The sequence below is a fragment of the Bos grunniens genome, chromosome 10 (genome assembly GCF_055505025.1).
Source record: "Bos grunniens cultivar Pamir isolate PY7600 chromosome 10, Bosgru_T2T1.0, whole genome shotgun sequence".
Taxonomy (NCBI): domain Eukaryota; kingdom Metazoa; phylum Chordata; class Mammalia; order Artiodactyla; family Bovidae; genus Bos; species Bos grunniens.
In genome coordinates, this window is record NC_141174.1 from 45,423,411 (window position 1) to 45,444,738 (window position 21,328).

The 21,328-nt window shown below is 38.6% G+C and overlaps 1 protein-coding gene across 4 annotated transcripts in view; it reads right to left on the reverse strand.

Moving 5' to 3' along the window:
* MYO5A (myosin VA) overlaps positions 1-21,328 on the reverse strand; it is a 205,890-nt gene that overhangs the window by 51,403 nt on the left and 133,159 nt on the right. For all 4 annotated transcript variants that reach the window (XM_086320975.1, XM_086320974.1, XM_086320973.1 and 1 more), the window contains exons 17-24: positions 20,535-20,621; positions 20,338-20,446; positions 17,924-18,135; positions 16,235-16,391; positions 10,224-10,463; positions 8,979-9,227; positions 6,112-6,205; positions 3,847-3,995 (exon numbers count right to left, since the gene is read on the reverse strand). In XM_086320975.1, coding sequence (XP_086177101.1) covers positions 3,847-3,995; positions 6,112-6,205; positions 8,979-9,227; positions 10,224-10,463; positions 16,235-16,391; positions 17,924-18,135; positions 20,338-20,446; positions 20,535-20,621 — 1,297 coding nt within the window. The remainder of the gene's footprint in view (positions 1-3,846; positions 3,996-6,111; positions 6,206-8,978; positions 9,228-10,223; positions 10,464-16,234; positions 16,392-17,923; positions 18,136-20,337; positions 20,447-20,534; positions 20,622-21,328) is intronic.

Below are 21,328 nucleotides of genomic sequence, written 5' to 3' on the forward strand. Positions count from 1 at the left end.
TTTGGTATCAATGTGATGCCTCACAGAATGAGTTTGGAAGCTTTCTGGAATAGATTGAGCATAGGTGTTAACTTTTATTAAAATGTTTGACAGAATTCACCTGCAAAGCCATCTGGCCCTGGACTTTTGTTGGAAGTGTGTGGACTGCTGATTCAATTCCATTATTGATATTTGACCTGTTCATATTTTCTGTTTCTTCCTGATTCAGTATTGGGAGATTGTATGTTTCTAGGAATTTGTTTATTTCTTCTAGATTGCTCATTTTATTGGCATGTAATTGTCTAGTAGCCTCTTATGATCCTGTGTATTTCTGTGGTATAACTACTCTTTCACTTCCGATTTATTAATCTGGGCTCTCTCTTTTTGTCTTGATGATTATGGCTAATAGTTTACCAATTTTGTTTATCTTCTCACAGGACCAGCTCTTTAGCTTTGCGCATCTTTTTAACTGATTCTTAGTGTCTATTTCATTTCCATTCCAATCTTTTTTTTCTCCTACTAATGTTGAATTTTGTTTGTTCTTCTTTTTTGACAATACTTCCTTTAGGTATAAGGCTAGACTGCTTATTTATTTGCCATTAAAATTCCCTTCTTGAACTGTTTTTGCTGCATTCCACAGATGATAATCATTGTGTTTCCACTTTCATTTATCTCCAGGTATTTTCAAAATTTCCTCTTTGGTTTCTTCAGTGACCCATTGGTTGTTTAATAGTGTATGCTTAGCTCCATGTATTGTTTTTTCAGGTTTTTTCTTGTAGTTGATTTCTATTCTCATAGCATTGTGGTGGAAAAAGATGACTGATATGATTTCAATCTTCTGGATGATCTGTCCTTTGATGTAAGTGGGGTATTAAAGTCTCTTACTATTATTAAAGTCCCTTACTATTATTGCGTTACTGTCAATCTCTCTCTTTACGTTTGTCAATATTTTCTGTATGCATTCAGATGCACCTACGATGGGTGAACATATACTTACCACTATTATATCCTCTTGTTGGACTGATCCTTTTGTTATTATGTAATGTCCTTTTTTGTCTCTTGTTACTGTCTTTGTCTTAAAGTCTATTTTGTCTGACTCTTGACATCCCAGCTCTCTTTTCATTTCCATGGAATATTTTTTTTCCATTCTCTCCCTTTTAGTCTACGTGTGTCTTTATAACTGAAGTGACTCTCTCACAGGTGTGTGTGTGTCTTTATGTCTTGTTTTCATTATCCATTCTGCCACTCTATGTCTTTTGATTAGAGCACTTAGTCTAATACATTGAAAGTAATTATTGATAGGTATGTACGTATTGCCATTTTGTTAGTTGTTTTCTGGTTGCTGTAGCTCCTTTTTGTTCCTTTCTTTCTTCCCTTGTGATTTGATGACTATCTTTACTATTATATTTGGATTACTCTCCTTTTATATATGTGTATATCTATAATATGTTTGTGGTTATGACAAGGATCATATAAGCAACAATAAAGGAGGTTCAATCATATACATATACATACATACACACACATATATAATTATTTAAATACGATCTCAAGTTCAAAACATTATAACAACCATGCATTCTTAGTTCCTCTTCCACTATTAGTGTTTTTGTCATCATATTTTACATCTTTTTGTTCTGTGTATCCTTTAATCTTCTACCCATTTTGTTGAGGTTTGTTTTTTATATCTTTAGTTGCATGAAATAATTTCTGCTAGTCTTCAGTTCAGTTCAGTCACTCAGTCGTGTCCAACTCTTTGCAACCCCATGAATTGCAGCACACCAGGCTTTCCTGTCCATCACCAACTCCCAGAGCTTGCTCAAACTCATGTCCATTGAATTGGTGATACCATCCAACCATCTCATCCTTTGTCATCTCCTTCTCCTCCTACCTCAATCTTTCCCAGCATCAGGGTCTTTTCTAATGAGTCAGTTCTTCACATCAGGCAGCCAAAGTATTAGAGCTTCAGCATTAGTCCTTCCAATAAATATTCAGGACTGATTTCCTTTAGGATTGACTGGTTTGATCTCCTTGCAGTCCAAGGGACTCTCAAGAGTCTTCTCCAACACCACAGCTCAAAAGCATCAATTCTTTGGTGCTCAGCTTTCTTTATGGTCCAACTCGCACATCCATACAGGACTACTGGAAAAACCATAGCTTTGACTAGACAGACCTTTGTGGACAAAGTACTGTTTCTACTTTTTAATATGCTGTCTAGGTTTGTCACAACTTTTCTTCCAAGTAGCAAGCATTTTTTAATTTCATGGCTGCAGTCACCATCTGCAGTGATTTTGGGGCCCAAGAAAGTAAAGTCTGTCACTGGTTCCATCGTTTCCCCATCTATTTGCCATGAAGTGATGGGACCAGATGTCATGATCTCAGGTTTTTGAATCTGAGTTTTAAGCCACTTTTTCACTATTCTCTTTCACTTTCATCAAGAGGCTCTTTAGTTCTTCGCTTTCTGACATAAAGGTGGTGTCATCTGCATGTCTGAGGTTATTGATATTTCTCCTGGCAATCTTGATTCTAGCTTGTGCTTCACCCAGCCCAGCATTTCACATGATTTACTCTACATAGAAGTTAAATAAGCCGGGTGACAATACAGCCTTGACATATTCCTTTCCCAATATCAGTCTGTTGTTCCATGTCCAGTTCTAACTGTTGCTTCTTGACTGACATACAGATTTCTCAGGAGGCAGGTCAGGTGGTCTGGTATTCCTCTCTCTTGAACAATTTCCACAGTTGGTTGTGATCCACACAAAGTTTTTAGTGTAGTCAATGAAGCAGAAGTAGATGCTTTTCTGGAATTCTCTTGCTTTTTCTATGATCCAGCAGATGTTGGCAACTTGATCTCTGGTTCCCCTGTCTTTTCTAAATCCAGCTTGAACATCTGGAAGTTCTTGGTTCAGGTGCTGTTGAAGTCTAGCTTGGGAGAATTTTGAGCATTACTTTGCTAGCACGTGAGATGAGTGTAATTGTCTGGTAGTTTGAACATTCTTTGGCATTTGCCTTTCTTTGGGATTGGACAGAAAACTGACCTTTTCCAGTCCTGTGGCCACTGCTGAGTTTTCCAAATTCGCTGGCATATTGAGTGCAGCAGTTTAACAGCACTTTAACACTGCTAGTCTTCAGGTCATTCTTATACAGAATTGCTCCGTAAAGTTATAATTTTGGTATGCCTGTGGGAAGAGTTGAGCACAGGGTCCTCCTCTTCTGCCATCTTGACCACACCCATCCAAATTATCTTGTGTTTTACAGCAAATATTTCAGGGCATTTCTGGTCATTTGTGCCATTAGGTTACATTTAAGGCTGACGGTTGCAGGAACAAGATTGTCAGGGAACTCTGTTTCCTGATATCAGAATAAGTAGACCAGGGATGGTGTGCAGCACTATCAAAAGTACAAAAAGTACTTGGCCAGATGCAGAAGAGTCCATGAAATAGGTAAGACAATTTATTACAAATAGCAGATGAATCTTCTTTGTTTAGGAATATGCCTTTGGAATTACAAAAACTACTGAGAAAATACTTGACCTTACAAATATTTGCTTTATAAGCAAATTTTACATTAAGTCATTCAGTACATAAACAAAGTCCAGCAATGCTGACTTATAGTCTAGTCTTCAAAGTGTTTGAATTTATAAAACTATGTATGAATACAGTGATGTGATTCCTGGGATTTGCTTTAAGACAATCGAATCCATTGGATGGAGTGTGATATAGGTTAGAATGGGAGATAGAAATGTGATGACTGTTTTGGAATTGAGTGATGAGTACATGGAGTACATGGGGGTTTATGCTACTATTCTATTTAGTTTTGCACACGTTTAAATTTTTTTATAAAAATGGGCAAAAGTATTTGGCTCACCACCATCAAAGTCATCTCTTCCTTGAGGTCATCATAGCGTTCTTCCAAGCGACTAAACTCATTCAGAAGGTTCTGATATCTCAGCCTTTCATCGTTAAGATCGAGTTCCAGTTGTTTTGTTTCTTCTACTAACTTCTTCTCCATAGTCTCTGAAAGAAGAGAGAGATAAAAACATACCAAAGACGGCTTCACAAAATGCAAGAATAAATACATGGGCACTGGCTTACAGTCTTTGGGAGGGGTTCTACTTTTAGCAGCACTATGATCTATGAAGAGTATCTTAGTGGAGGCAGGGAAAGAGAAAATATCATGGCCAAAGAATAAAATAATTTACTAAAAACAACAATCATCTATTGTATTCTTCCATGAACAGAACTGGTTTATTCATTGGTTACAGCACATCCTTGATAACTTCCACTAGTCAGCGTTTAGTAACTAGAAGTACATACTTTTTATTCCACTAGTATTCTGTTTCAGGCTACTCATAAAATTCTTTTGTTGAAAAAGTTAGAGACATTCCTCAGGCCCCTAGGGGAACAGTGACTTCTCAGAAGACCTAGCTGTCCTGCTCTCCAGAGTCTCTCTACTCATCTCTCAGTCCCTGGCTTCTGTCTTACCATTTCCCAATACTGCGAATGCCCTTGTCCTGTTACTCCTTCCATTCTACTCAGGTAAATTGCCACACCTGGTCCTCTGTTGTCACCATTCCTATGTGCTGCTGGGGACTTGACTTTTCCATTTACTCACCTCACTCTACCCTCTCTATCCGCTAGTGGCTGGCATGTAGATAGGACATCATTTGGAGAGTGGAGACTAGCCCTTGATTGCAGATCAAAGTATCAATAAAAAAGCCTTAAATCTCAGCCATGTGCTTTCTCTCAATGAGCTGAGCCAGCCACATTTATAAATACTGGGCTTCCTATCTCATATTTTGTGCCCATATCTTAATCTGTCCTGCCTGCTTCGTTGCTCACCATCTCTTTATCTGTCAGCCCCACGAGGCCAAGGACTTCCAAGTGTCCTGTCATGACTGCCTCCACAGTGTTCCCCTGTCCTGGAGATTTAATAATTTGCAAATAAATGAATGAAAGGATTTTTTTCTCTATATAACATTCTATAAATTGCCTTTTATTCTCACAAGTTTGTGGAAGCTGCCCAAGGCTACCAACAAATTTTCCCTAGGCAAATCCACTGCTATTTGTTTTGTTCTCTTTAGTACCAAATAACATTTCCTATTTTCCTAGAAGAGTTCTCATCATTCTGGATTTTTCCACTATATTCTGCATCCTAGCAACCTTCTTTCCACATCTTCAGTGACTGTTTTCTCTTTCCGTCTTAACTTTCTTTTATGACTCTTTTTCTTCACCTTATCTCTTTTGTATGATTATCCTATAAATTCCAGACTTTCTTATCTTTTCTATACAGTATTCCTTTTAATTGGGAAGAAGAGTATGGTGTGGGGAAAACCCCTGAGGGTTCTCTCTTTAATCTCAATTCGCTTTCAGATCACCTCTATCTGGAGACCCTAGCTAACATCCAAATTTTAATTGATTTGCCTCATAAACAGAGACTTGTTTTCCTCAATTTCCTCATTACTAATAACATATTATTGTTTTGATAACTCATTGCAACACTTTAGAAAGTTTTTGCTCCTCTTTTGAATACCATATCAAAAATGACAATAATCTGTTAATTCTTTTCATATATTTTCACTCTAACCTACCTCTTCCTTTTTATTTCTACCACCAATTGCTGTAGTTTGATATACATCTTCTTATCTCATGTTTAAGTATATGTGGATTTCTTGTAAATTATAATCATTTTAATTTATCTTACCAACAGCAAATAAATGTCTACCTCTAGTTACTGTCTTTTTTTTTTAAGATGGTAAAAAGTGAGTGATCTTAGGAAATTAGTATTCATTCATTTAGCAAAATCAATAATATACATAGATACATATACTCCTATAATATACATATTAGCTCAAGAATTTGTCTTAAATCAAGAGGACTCCTATAAGCTATAAATCATACATACAATTATTTTTTTAAGTTATATATGATATTGACTAAGCATGAATTCATATTTGTACTTAGGGAGATACGATTTACAAATTCACCAACTAATTCAACCAAATATTTAGAGTGCCTGCCTCTGGAACTCTGAAACTTATTGATGCCAGCCTAAATATGCAAAGTTATAACTTTTAAACCCTTGGTCTCAGGTTGTTTGGAGTGCAGTAGGCTGGGCCCACATGAGCCTTACCTGTCATCTCCTTAGCTTGCTCCACGATACGGTGATTGAGGGCCTCTTTTTCCTGCTTCAGCAAAGTATTTTCTTCCTTTAGATTTGACACCAGCTATAAAATGAAACAATAAACTGATATGGCTGCAACAGACAGAGGAAACCCGATACTGAATATGAAACACACAGTAGTCACTCCTTACTGCCATGTCTCACTGTCTCACTTCTTTGCTGAGTTATATTCAGTCATCCTTTAAACTTGGTTCAAGCATTACCCCCCAGAAAGCTTTCCCAGAAACTCGTCCAATTATATGTCTCTCCATTGGACTGCTACAGAACCCTGTAAATGCCTCCTTATACCCCTTATAAATGATTTACTTTTACTTCCCTGATTGACTAGAAATTACTGGAGGACAAAGATGATTTGCTGTTGTTGTTTTACTTTGTACCTTGAGCATTTACCAATTGCCTGACACCTAGAAAGCATTTGCTCTTAAAGTAATATAACACCTTTTCACCCCAAAAGCCTAACACAATGCTTATGTGGACCCAAGATACAACAGAAAGATTACAGAGGACACGAAAAGTATGAAATTCGCTGAAGACCTTCCAAAGCTCTCTGTTCTCTGTCTTGAGAATTTTACTTTCATCTCCTTTTAAGAGTTTTGCAAGTTTATTCCACATTTAAGCATTGGCCTTACAACTATGTGACTATAATGTCATAGAACTTTATACTCAAAACAATTAAAATGGTAAATTTAAAGTCACATATAAGCATATTTTACCACAATAAAAAAAAAATGTTGACCTTTTAACTTTCTGGTTCCTGGTTAGATAAGGATTCTCAGGAAGCAAAAATCAAAACCAAAGGTAACTTTGCAAAGTTGATAATTTATATAGTTTAGCTTTGTAATAGAATGTGTGCTGAAGTGAAACCTGAATAAGTGACATGTGAATTCCTTTCTCTAAATGTAAGTTCATAGAATTCTTAAAGGAACAGCTTTAATAATAAAGAGAATGTATGAAGAGTTCAGCGATGGAGACAATGGGCTGTGACGAAGGATCCCTGAAGAACAGAGAACTGAAGTTACAGCACTGAGCCACGGCAGACACCAGGCCAGGAGGTGCTCTTTCTGATTGTCCAGTCTCTTCCTTCTGTCCTGAGAAGGTCTGCTCTCAGTACAAAGGCTGGGTTCTTTGGGTGCTCTTGAGAGAAGCCACTCTTTGTCAGGGCTATGCAACCAATCACCTGTGGTGCTTTTTCAAAATAAATGTGTCCGACCCACACTCCCAGAGCTTGGGCAGGTATCTTTTTAAAAACTCTCCAGCCAATTCTGATACACATTCCTGGTTAAGAAGCACAGTTCTCTGGACCTTCTAGGCTCCTTGATCAGGCTGACTGGCAATGCAGCTTTCCTGACCACAAGGCTGGCTCTCCCAAGGAAATGTTTTCATTCTTACCACACTCCATCTAAAAGACTTAATGGTAGTGCCTATAGATATCCCTGTGAAAGCTGCAGGTAATAAAACAAGAAGGAGAAATCTGAATATGTTTGGGTATACTATTCTATCTAACTAGAAAGGTATGAATTTGACTGTGAAAAGGAAAAGAGAATACCCCTATCAAGTTAATACTCTATAGTTTCTAAGGAATTTTGGAAGCTTTCAGGGACCCAGGAAATGGGGAAAAAAGAGATTGAGAAAGAGAGAAAATGAGGAAGACAGATCCTAAACCTCAAAAGTATCTCATTGGATATATATTCAATAGAACAAGCTTGCCATGTCAAAGTAACGTATATTAATGGTGGTTTAGTTGCTAAGTTGTGTCTAGCTCTTGTGACCTCAGGGGCTGTAGCCCGCTAAGTTCCTCTCTCCATATGATTTTCTAGGCAAGAACACTGAAGAATACTGAATCCTTCTCCAGGGGATGTTCCCGATCCAGGCATTGAACCCAGGTCTCCTGCACTGCAGGCAGATTCTTTATGGACTAGGCTACCAGGGAAACTGTTTCCAGACACAGAGTCAAGATCTGTTGAAGATATAGACGGGTTTATTTTAATCAGGATCCTGAATATCATGGAAGGATTGCCATCTTATTAGTGACACTATCTTACCTGAACTGTCTAAGCTCCTTCAGAGGTTCTTACTGCATAAGCTGCTGTTGAGGTTCAGAAGTAGTTACAGCCAACAGAGTCAACTCTGTTTTCATTTAAAGATGGTAATACTAGTAGCATCTCTAAAAATCTATTACTTTTTCCCAGTAAGCCTTATGTTGAGGTATTTTTTCTTACGTTTAAACAATACTCCTCATTACTTCTTGAGAGCCTTCGTATTTTCTATATTTAATAAAGTTTTGATATAAGTTAATACAAATTTGCAGTGTGGAAACATCTGTCAATCTGTAAGCAGTTTTGTTGTTATTTTTTGCATAGTAGTTCTTGACTATGGCCAGTGTAGACATTTGGATTTCTGGTGGACTTCTCAAAACAGCCTTAATGTAGGTTTCCATAAAAATTCCTACTAGCTATTGACAGTTTATTGTTTAATTTACTTCTTAATCACCTTAAGCTGGCTGACTCCACACAGATCTATACATTCAACAAAAAGAGTGTATAGTAGGTACTTGGCCATCAATTTTCTTCTTATAATACTGCTTTCCTTCTATTCTTAGTAGAGTAAAACGTTCTGCTAAAAGACCTATAGCTACTCATCCAATATACAGAAGAACTCCTTGGGGAAAAACACTAATAATGAACAGTCAACTGACTGAAATGTGTGTTTTACCTTCAACTGAGAACTACATTGAGCTACAATGGCCAACCAAGTCAATATGGCAGCACATCTCCTTTGTGAAAGAAGTAGATGAGGATATGAACATCAGCTCCTACCTGCTCAGTTTCTTGTTTGTATCTATCAGCATGTTCCTCAATGGATTTTTTCTCAGACTGAGTTTGTTCCAGGTCTTTCCGTAGCTTGGCAATTTCTTCCTGCAGACTGAGGACCCGTCCAGTAGCAATCTTAGCTTCTTCTTCACTTAGCTGAAGACGTTCTAAATCACTTCGTAGTTTCTCGGTCTCCGAGTTGTATATTCCTTCTAGATTGGTCAGTTTCTCCATGAGGCATTTGTAGTCTTTGTTCTTTAAACACACACACGAGTGACAGCAAGTAAATATACACACCATGAATTGTACTTAGTGAGAAAACCATGCCTATTCATCATATTCATGCTGTGTCACTGCAGCACTGATACAGCCTCTAACCAAAATACTAGTGACATTTAAAGTAACACAATCAGTCCCCTCTTAGTGATACAAAAAGAGAACAGACACAATTATTTACGTTTTACATGAGATGAGCAACATAGATGTGATTCTCTCATAGTCACAAGGAGAGTTACCATACTAAATTCTCTTTCCTGATTCTCAATCCAAGAATAGGAAAATCTAGATTTGTTTTTAGAAACAAATCAGTGTGCTACTGAAAACCATGTGCTGGCTAGTGATGTATAGGAATGGTAAAATGGCCTCAAAATCACGTCTTACAAATCTCTTTGTTTAACATCTGGAAACTCTTCCCATTCAGAAAACCTGTCTGATGAATTTTATTTCATTCTCTTTTCTGTTTTTCTTTGTCATCGTTAGTATTTATATGTCACTAACTACCTATATAATTTTCAGGTGCTAAAATATTACTTGGTAATAACTATCTGTAAGAAATCAAACTGTTATCTCTGCAAATAGACTGCAGATTCCTCAGAAGCATGGACATCTTCCTGCTTCTTTTGCCATCTCAGTGTTAAACAACTCATCTACAAAAGAAACAATACATTACACATAACTGAATGATAATGATGAAAGAGCTGTGTAAAATATAAAGCACAATATGATTCTCAGTCCTAACCTTTTGGACTGCTAGTAAACCTGTCTGTGTTCTCAAAAACAATTTCCCGCCTTGGTCCTTGAAATTATAATCTTACCTATGAGCTTGTCACTATTGCCTGCTCATTAATGTCACTACTGTTTTACTTTTTTGCTGAGACTGAAAGGTAAAGTCAAAAGGAGACAATGCTGGAGATAATCCCAGTGTATTTCATTAGGCATGCTGCATTTTTAGGACTGCTGTTCAAAACACACCTGCTCATCAACTTTGCGCTGCAGCTGCATGATCTTGTTCTCCATGCCAATGTGAAGCTTCTTATAGCGCTCCACGGAGCGGGCCTCGATCTTAAGTTTCTTCAGCTCACGCTTGGCCATCATCCGTCGGAAGCAGCACTGAAGGTAGATGATGGCATGGATGCTCCTCTTATAGTAGGTGCGAGCCAGCCAGCCACGGACCCATTTCTGAATGATGACTGCTTTGTGTTCACGGAGTATCTGGAGAGAAGGGTAGGTGCAAGTAATGTCAGACCCTGGACTACACTCAATTTCAACTCTATCAACCTCTGGATGCAGTCTGAGAACCACACATTAACTAAAGGGAAAGCCACTGGAAAAGCTGAAGCAACCATGTATTCTGTGGAGTGTACTTACCACAAATATATGGAGGCACCAATTATTTTAAAAGATGACTGAAATGTAATCTTTAAAAGGCAATTTGAGAAACATATATAAAACATGTATTACATTCACATGTCATATGTGGGATTACATGTCTATGTATGATGATAAACAGTATACACATAAGAGCCATCAAAATTAAAGACACCAGATTACCAAATAGAAAACTAATCTAAAAAGAAAGAAAAATGCATTAGGTTTCTTATAACTACATGATTTCTAAAAGCAATCAGTTATCCTTCAGAAAATAAACAGAGCTTGATACCCTGTGAATTATGTGCTAGTAAAATAGATTTACCCACTACCCTTACTGCTGGGTCCACATCACTGTGCATTAGGTCTCTGGCTTGAGGACATAGGGTATGGTTGGTAAGCAGGCTATAGAAGCCAACACTTAGGGTACTGCAAAGTTTATTATTAATTTATTGATTTTCCCCCCAGAAACAACAAAAAAAATGATTCTCTCATTTGCCATTTTTGAGGAATACCACTTTAGTGAGGATTTCCCATTGCTTTACAAATGTAGCACAAACCCACACATGGGGTTCAAAGGTAGTAGGGATAGAACTTTAAAAGGAAAGCTAAAAGGAAGATAAAGTAAACAGATATTAATTTTATATTGTGTTTTCTTAAAAAAAGATATTCCCCTAAACTGATAAACACTCATTCATCCTTATGAGATAAATCTCTTGTCACTAATGACCATCAAGCAGAGATTGTGCAAACAATTTCCAGGAATGATGGGAAAATTCTTAGATTTTAGGAAGGGCTGAACTAGCAAGACTTTGAGGTCCTTTCAAAACTATGATTTTATAAAATGGCAAATAGATGGGGAAACAGTGGAAACAGTGGCTGACTTTATTTTTTTGGGCTCCAAAATCACTGCAGATAGTGACTGCAGCCGTGAAATTAAAAGATGCTTACTCCTTGGAAGGAAAGTTATGAACAACCTAGACAGTATATTAAAAAGCAGACATTAGTTTGTCAACCAAGGTCTGTCTAGTCAAGGCTATGGTTTTTCCAGTGGTCATGTATGGATGTGAGAATTGGACTATAAAGAAAGCTGAGCACCAAAGAATTGATGCTTTTGAACTGTGGTGTTAGAGAAGACTCTTGAGAATCCTTTGGACTGCAAGGAGATCCAACCAGTCCATCTTAAAGGAAATCAGTCCTGGGCGTTCATTGGAAGGACGGAAGGACTGATGTTGAAGCTGAAACTCCAATACTTTGGCCACCTGATGCGAAGAGCTGACTCATTTGAAAAGACCCTGATGCTGGGAAAGATTGAGGGCAGGAGGAGAAGGGAACAACAGAGGATGAGATGGTTGGATGGTATCACCGACTCAATGGACATGGATTTGGGTAGACTCTGGCAGTTGGTGATGGACAGGGAGGCCTGGCGTGCTGTGGTTCATGGGGTCATAAAGAGTCGGACATGACAGAGTGACTGAACTGAACTGAACTTGTGTGATATGAATGTTACAATGTATTCAATTAAGTACTCACTACTGATTATGATAAAGGGATACAATATATCTTTCATGAAACTTTTTTTAAATGTGTAAAAAATCTCTGAAACAGTCTCTTCAGATAGTAGCAATTTGGTAAGATCATTGAAAAAACAGTTCCTATTTTTAGGTTATGTAGCTGAGAAAAATAATGAAATCATGTGCCATCCCAGATGATACAAAAGTAAGTGGTTGTGTTTAAAGTCATCAAATACAAAATAAACATGGGTTTCCCCAGTGGCTCCATGGTAAAGAATCAGCCTACTAAGCAGGAGATGTGGGTTCGATCCCTATGTCATGAAGATCCTCTGGAGAAGGAAATGGCAACCCATTCCAATATTATTGCCTGAAAATTCCCCTGGACAGAGGAGCCTTGCAGGCTACAGTCTATGGGGTCCCCCAAAAGAGTCAGACATGACTTAGCAACTAAACAACAGCAAAACAAACATAGGTGTTTCAGAGACTTATATAAGTGTCTTCAGCTACCTCAAGACTGCACCTTTGGGCTATTTTCCTAATGCCAAGGTAGCCTTCAGTTCCCACGAAGTGCAGTCACCATGCATCACGCTGCAGTGAGGCAGGGCTTTTGCTCTCACTCAACATCAGAATCCTGAGGGAAGCCCCTGTCTATCTGGATGACTAGTGACAAACTGGGTAAAACTCAGTGATGGCAAACTGAAGGCTTTCAGAATTTAAAAAAAACTCAAGCAGCACACAGTGGCAAAGCTATTAATGCCAATTTTCCTATTCAATTTCCTTCTCCCATGTAACTTCAAACATTGGTCCATTTCTGTAATTTCAGTCAAATGGAAATGGTATATAATTAGAGCTTCCATTCTCAATCTCATTTCCATTGGTGAGTCAGAGGCATTAAATAACACTTGCTTTCACTTTAAGACCTCTCAAAGCTGGAGAAGGGGAGGCTGAGATTGGAATCACAGCTAGAAGGATCACTAAGGGGGTCCCACTGGCCTACACATAAACTAGTCTCTAAGCTGGTACCCTCACTAGGTCCAGTCACAGTGGGAGCTGAGCTGGCTAGAGACTTCTACTGCTAACCAATAGCCTCAAACCCCAGTTCAGATGTTCCCAAAGAGAGTACTGAGGAAAACAGGGGAGTAACCAGTTTGGCGTATCTAATAGGTCAAGTTTAATAAGGCTTTACCTTCCCTTGAAAGCTCATGCTTGAAAAGAAAGAACACCTAACCATAAAGCAAGCATGGGCAGAAAGACCTGGAGAAACTGTCTTCAAATTTTCTTCAAAGCACAGCTATTTAAATATGTTCATTCAAGCCTCATTAGCTTTCCATGTTTCTTTGTTGTCTAAAATTAATTTAAATTAAGAAAGTAAAATACATACATGTATAGGGTCCAGGGCAAGCCCACATACTGCCTATGATTAGAGAAATGTCCTATATCACTCAACTGACTCTCCTTCTAACGATGCCCAAAGGGCTCTAAGATCTAGACTTTTCAGTTCAGTTCAGTCGCTCAGTCGTGTCTGACTCTTTGTGACCCCGTGGACTGCAGCACACCAGGCCTCCCTGTCCATCACCAACTCCTGGAGTTTACTCAAACTTATGTCCATTGAGTCCATGATGCCATCCAACCATCTCATCCTCTGTCACCCCCTTCTCCTCCGGCCTTCAATCTTTCCAGCATCAGGGTATTTCTGGCTTATTAGGAATATGTTCTAAAGAACAGTCTCTAGACTAAACTACAAAGCTACAGTCATCAAGACAGTATGGTACTGGCACAAAAACAGAAATATAGACCAATGGAACAAGATAGAAAGCCCAGAGATAAACCCACACATCTATGGGTACCTTATTTTTAACAAAGGAGGCAAGAATATACAATGGGGCAAAGACAGCATGTTCAATAAGTGGTGCTGGGAAAACTGGACAGCTATGAGTGAAAGAATGAAATTAGAAAACTTCCTAACACCACCCACCAAGATAAAATCAAAAGGGATTAAAGACTTAAATTTAAGACCAGAGACTATAAGACTCTTAGAGGAAAACATAGGCAGAACACTCCAGGACAAATCACAGCAAGATTCTTTATGACCTACCTCCTAGAGTAATAGAAATAAAAACAAAATAAACAAGCAGGACCTAATTAAATGTAAAGGCTTTTTGCACAGCAAAGGAAACTATAAGCAAGAAGAAAAGAAAACCCTCAGAATGGAAAAAAAAAAAAAAATAGGAAATGACAACTAACAAAGGATTAATTTAAAAAATATACAAGCAGCTCATACAAGTCAATACCAGAAAAACAAACAACCCAATCAAAAAGTAGGGAAAAGATCTAAACAGACATTTCTCCAAAGAAGACACAGATGGCTAAAAAACACATGAAAAGACATTCAATATTGCTCATTATTAGAGAAATGCAAATCAAAACTAAAATGAGATATCATCTCACACAGGTTAGAATGGTCATCATCAAAAAGTCTACAAACAATAAATGCTGGAGAGGGTGCTGGAGAGGGTGTAGAGAAAAGGGAACCCTCTTGCACTTTTGGTGGGAATGTAAACTGATACAACCACTATGGAAGATGGTATGGAAATTCCTTAAAAAACTAGGAATAAAACCACCATATGATCCTTCAATCCCACTACTAGGCATATACCCTAAGGAAACCAAAGTTGAAAAAGACACATGTACCCCAATGTTCATTGCAGCACTATTTACAATAGCTAGAACATGGAAGCAACCTACATGTCGATCAACAGATGAATGGATAAAGAAGCTGTGGTACATATATACAATGGAATACTACTCAGCCATGAAAAGGAACACATTTCAGTCAGTTCTAATAAGGTGGATGAACCTAAAGAACAGACTCAAAACCTTGCTGAAATAAAAGAGAGAAAAAATGTTCATCGACCAGACCATATATTGTTAGAAGTGATGATTAGGTAAGACTAATCTGGTGATCCACTATCTCTAGTCATAATGATTAGTGCTAGACATAAAGCTTACTTGTCAAATATTTCTATAGGATCATACTCCAGTTAATACAACTTTAACTACATTGATATTACATTTGATTTCACTTTACCATGGTAAATTCTTCCAAATTTGTTTCATTCTTAATCTTCTGTTCATCTGTTATATACTTTAGCTATTCAAAGCTCACCATAATTAGCTGAATAAAGACCCCTAGATTCCTCCATGAATCTGTAAATGTTACCTTATTTGGGGAAAGGGTCTTTGAAGGTATAATTAAGTTAAGGATCTTGAGATGGAGAGATTATCCTGGATTATCTAGGCGGGACCCAAATCCATCACAAGTGTTCTCACAAGAGACAGACAAAAGGAAGTAAAGTTAGACACAGAGAGAAGATGATGTGAATGAAGATGGAGGCAGGGCTTGGAGTGATATGGGCACAAAAGTATAAGGAATAGTGGTGGCCTCCAGCATTAGAAGAGGCAAGGAAAGGGTCCTCCCCCCATAGCTTCTGGAGGGAGTGTAGCTCTGCTGACATCTTGTTTTCACAGTTCTTGCCTCTAGAACTGTGAGAAAGTTCAATGAGAAATTTCTCTTGTTTCTAGCTACCATTGGTGGTAATGTATTACAGCAGCCACAGGAAACAAAAATGTCACTTTTCCCCCCCAAATTACATATGCAAAGGGAATAAAAAGGTAAGCTTTCTTTTTCCAAGTCATGTTAATAAATGAATAAATATGTACTTATTATTTAATATTTTAAAATATATTTCAATTGTTGGTTGAAAGGGAAAGTGAAAGTTGTTCAGTCATGTCTGACTCTTTGCAACCACATGGAAATATCCAGGCCAGGATACTGGAGTAGGTAGCCTTTCCCTTCTCCAGGGGATCTTCCCAAACCAGGGATCGAACCCAGGTCTCCCACATTGCAGGTGAATTCTTTACCAGGTGAGCCACAAGGGAAGCCCAAGAATATCGGAGTGGGTAGCCTATCCCTTCTCCAGGGGATCTTCCTTGTTTCCATACAAGTCCTACATCCATAGGAGGGCCTGTGGCACTTTGTACAGATGTGGAACTTGATTAACATTAATGGGATGAATAAAAAAGTTGAAAACAATGCCTCACCTTGTGATACCTATTTCTGGCCAAGTAGCCTCGCAAATAAGACTGAAGGACAATTGTGGCAGTTCGCGTGATCTTGTATCTCCGGCGAGCTACATACATGCGCCAGTACTTCTGAATGATAGTGGCTGCCTTGGTTCTGCGCAGGAACTTAGCATAGCTGGTAGAGAAAGAGTGGCGAGTTGTCAGTAGTCAGAAAAACCCAGGAACACATTTTGTAGAGGATGAAAGCACCAATGTCTTGCCATAATAAGTAGTACTTCCATTGATTATTCTAATAACATACATGTTAAATCAACATTTATATTTCTTATATTTGTAGTTAGTTTATGATCCCCGAATACCTGTCCATCTGTTATCTCAAATGAACCTTACCTAACCCTAAAATGTGGGCTGTCCCATATCACTCGATTTTACAATAAAGAAGTTAAAGTTCATAAAGGTTTATTCCTTTTAGGACTGTGCTTATTACCCCAGGCTATGTACCCTTTACATAGCAGACCAGTCTACACAGTAATACCATACCTACTTATCACCAGCTTCCTGAGCTCTATCCATTGTGAACACATGATGTTTTTTCTCAATCTATTTACTTGGGCATAAGTTTTTTTTTTATCATTAATTCATGTCTTCTGATAGCTCTAAATTAAAATTATCCTAATATGTAATCACATGTAAGTTAATTCTTTTCTACAGTTCTCAGCTTATTGCTCCTAAAAACACCTCAATGGAAGCATTTTTAACAGGTTATATTCATGATTGTCCTGATTTACAGATGATTTCTTCAAGTCCATTAAAAGTGAAAGTGAAAGTCGCTTAGTGTCTGACTCTTTGCAACCCAATGGACTATACAGTCCATGGAATTCTCCAGGCCAGAATATTGGAGTGGGTAGCCCTTCCCTTCTCCAGGGGATTTCCCAACCCAGGGATTGAACCCAGGTCTCCCACACTGCAGGCAGATTCTTTACCAGCTGAGCCACCAGGGAAGCCCAACATAAATGTATAAAAAATAAATACTGAGGACATGAGTAGACAGTAATTTGTAATTTTTTTTGAGGTTCAATCTGATTCCTAAAGGTGAGTGAAATTATATTCTATTTAACTGTCTTATGAGTTAATTCCTTGGAACTAAGAAAAGGTAAGGTGTTGCCTTGAGTGGATGTGAGAGTTGGACTATAAAGAAAGCTGAGCACCAAAGAATTGATGCTTTTGAACTGTGGTGTTGGAGAAGCCTCTTGAGAGTCCCTTGGACTGCAAGGAGATTAAACCAGTCTATCCTAAAGGAGATCAGTCCTGAGTGTCCATTGGAAGGACTGATGTTGAAGTTGAAACTTCAATACTTTGGCCACCTGATGCGAAGAGCTGACTCATTTGAAAAGACCCTGATGCTGGGAAAGATTGAAGGCAGGAGGAGAAGGGGATGATAGAGGATGAGATGGTTGGATGGCATCACCGACTCAATGGACATGAGTTTGGGTAAACTCTGGGAGTTGGTGATGGACAGGGAGGCCTGGTGTGCTGCGGTTCCTGGGATTGCAAAGAGTTGGACACGACTCAGCGACTGAACTGAACTGCCTTGAGTGGTAGGGTGACCACCCACCCCAAACTGTCCTAGCTTAGACAATAAGTCAGATGCACTCTCCAATCTTGGCTGCCCCTGAGCAAGCGTGTACACGCCACCAGGACACATACCATCGGGCCTGGTGGCCTCGCACATATCTCTGCACAGTGATGGCAGCCTTGCGCATGCGCAGGTACTTCTTCCGCAGCAGCCACCCTCGGATCGTCTTCTGGATCCTGATGCAGGCAGCCCTCAGCTTGTCTGCCCTCAATTTTTCTAGGTAGGCCACTTGACCAGCCCGGAAAAAGATCTTTGTCTTCCCAAACTGGTATTTGTCCTTGTCCTGTATTTGGAAGAAACTGTATACTCAGAAGTAGAAATAATGACCAAATAAGTGAATTTTAAAGAGAAAAAAAAAAAAAAGTCTAAAAGCAGTATCAGTAAAGGGATGAAACTATTAGCTAAATCTTGGGCTACATCACAAGTATCTAATGGAGCCAGCTTTTTGATCCTAGGCAAGTTGAGCGAATAGAAGGGACTTTAAGGAAAACTGCAGTTTAAGAGTTATTTTCCAGAATTAGTCTACCTGGAATTATTATCTGAAGCCCAAAACTTGGTTGTGGGTTATAGGCAGCTACTATTTGCTTGTTTGTATTTTAAATATCTCAAGGAAATGGAGATGCTGACACTCCCTCTGACTGACCCGGGCTGTAAGGATTACATCGGGCTGTAAGTTCCATGAGAAAGCTGAAGGGACAAAAACACCAGTGTGAAGAAAAAGGCAGGAAGTAATACATACAAAATAGAAACAAAAAGATTAAAAATGCTGCATATTCATGTTAAGAGTTAAGTTTCTCAACAGTTATCTCTTGGTTTTATCAATAGTAAGTCTGTCTACAAATTTCAAAAATATAATCATTTATAATGCTCACTGACTTCTGATTATAAGCAAAGTTGAGCAGTAAACACAGATAGATAGGCATACTATTTTTGGTCTATTACATTCTGATCCAACTATTCAAAATCATGTGATTTATTAAACATCTCACATTGAAAGAGGAGAGTTTATTTGTAACAATCAATATTGTGATGTAAAATTCAAAGTGAAAACAGAGAAAATAACTTTTCACTGTAAGCAAATATTTCCTATCTTGTACATGAAAAGAGAAAATAGGAAATCACATACATCTAAAACTACTTCAGTTTAAATCAATAAATCTTACAAAGGAAGCTAGCTGCAAAAGCTAGTAAGTGGTTCCCTTTCCCAGCCCCATCTCATCTCAGCTCCCCTCTCCCTGCTCCCCAAGCCTGCCCTCCTCTGCCTTGTGGTCCCAAAGTTCAGCCGGGAGAGGTCTAGGGGAGGAAGCTGGTGTGGGATGACTGTCCCTACTTTCTGCTCTTCATTCCCTAGAAAGGACTTGGGCCAAATTCAAAATGGACCCAATTCTTTTACACATCACCAGGAAAGTGGCCTAAGCTATTTCAAGAAAAAAAAAAAAATTATTACCAGAGAAGAGATATTACATCTAATTAATAGCTAGTAATTATTACTAATTACTTCAAAGTGAGTTAATCCATCCAACCTAATGTCAAATAAGTGAAAATATAATATTCTTTAAAAAACATTTCATGAATCTTAAATTCTCCACAGCATACATCAGTGGCTATCCAAGTGTAGTCCTCAAACCAGCATCAGCATCACTGGGAACTTGATAGAAATGCAAATTATTGGGCGCATCCCAGACGACCAAATCAGAAATTCTGGAGGTGGGGCCTGGCAATCTGTAGTGTAACAAGTCTTGTAGGTGACTCTGATGCATTCTAAGGTCTGCAAATGCCTTAGCTTGGTAGGCAAGATCCTTCAAACATCAACCCCGATTTCCTAACGAATTCCTTACTTCCCAGGCACCAATTTTTTACTGCAAAAACAAAAATCCTACTGTATTGTTTTTTTGAGAAAACTATGCTTTCCTGCTTCCACGTTCTTTGCTCCCTACTAGGATAGTCTCCTTCCAGGTTTACAGTCTTACCCACCTTTCAGGGCCTGACTCAAAATACATGTCCCCTCCCCACAGCAGAAGTGGCTTTGTCTTCCTCTGATTTCTTCTCTTATTCATTCAGCATTTCATAGACACTAAGGTATATTATACTTGTCTTTAAAATGCATTGATTTCGAAGACATACTATGTTACCTGAGGATAAGACTTATTTTTTCTTAATCACACAGCATTTGGCCTGGTGTCTTTCGTAAGTAAGTACTCAGTAAATTTTTATTGAAAATGATCCAGTTCTAAAAAGAATGCATTTGAAGTCTAGGCTCAGGCCTCACCATCCTGTTTCTTGATACTGGGCTGTTGTCCTCACTAGTCTTTCCATCGTAGAGACAGGGAACCTCGAACTCCAAGACAGTGTACCTCTCCCCGCTCCCACTCCTGAATTCATTGAATTAGTGCTATTTGGACACCCCTAGGACTTGTACAGGTTATAATCACAAGGCCTTTGGCAAACATCTGTTCAGATACAGATGAGTGAAAATCTTTCTTACCACTATCAGTTTCTCTAAAACATTCTTGCATGTTTGCTTTCTGTCACTTAGCACATCTTTTTGCTTCATTAGGACCCGATAGCGGCTGAAAAATTCTTGGTAAGTCCACCTATGAAAAGAGACTCATGTCAGCTTATCTAAGGGAGCAGGAACCTCCCCCATGAGGATCCCTTGTATTTGAAAGCTGCCAGGCCCACCGAGAGGGGAAACCTGCTGCGCTGATCCGAATGGTTTCCAGGACACCGCATGCTCTCAGCTGCTGCACTGCCCTCTTCTCATCAAACCTATGAGTAAAGGTGGAAATCATTAGTACACAAAAAAGTCTGGCTCTAGCCACAAACTACTGTCCTCAATCCAGAGACTGAAATCTTTTGTAAAGAGCCAAATGAATAAATTAGAAAAAAAAAATTCAAATGTTGGAGTACTGATTCAAAATTGAAAACTCCATTTTGAGAGTGGGGAAGATTACTAGCAGTAAGAACATACACCAAAAACTCATAAGAAATACCACTGAGCATATTTAAAAAGCCCAAGCTCCTCTGTACTGTGCAGTGCTCATTACACGCCTTGGCCCGACTAGTTGGTCTCATAATTCTTTAGTTCACCATACAGAGCTACCCGAGAATAAAGACTGGCCAGCTCTGAAGATTTCTTTAACAAGAAGAACAAATTAAACATGCCCCATTCAGTTTTTTGTTGTTGTTGTTGTTAATTACTAGTGTTCTAAAAGCTATTTAACTCAGTGTATACATACTAATCATTAAGTTTCCATGTCAGTTAAAAAGTATTTTATATCTTAGCTGCAGTTCACTCTAGATAAACAGCACCTTAATGTTAAATTGACACTAAAAGAGGAAGTAGCAAGGCCTGCTTCTTACAGGATGATCACTCCCCTTACTCCCCAGTTGTGCCCTGAATGACCTATCTGAGGTTTCTGTGGTGCCGTCTTCTCAGTATTTTGTTGGTGATGGGAGATGGGGTTGGTTGACTC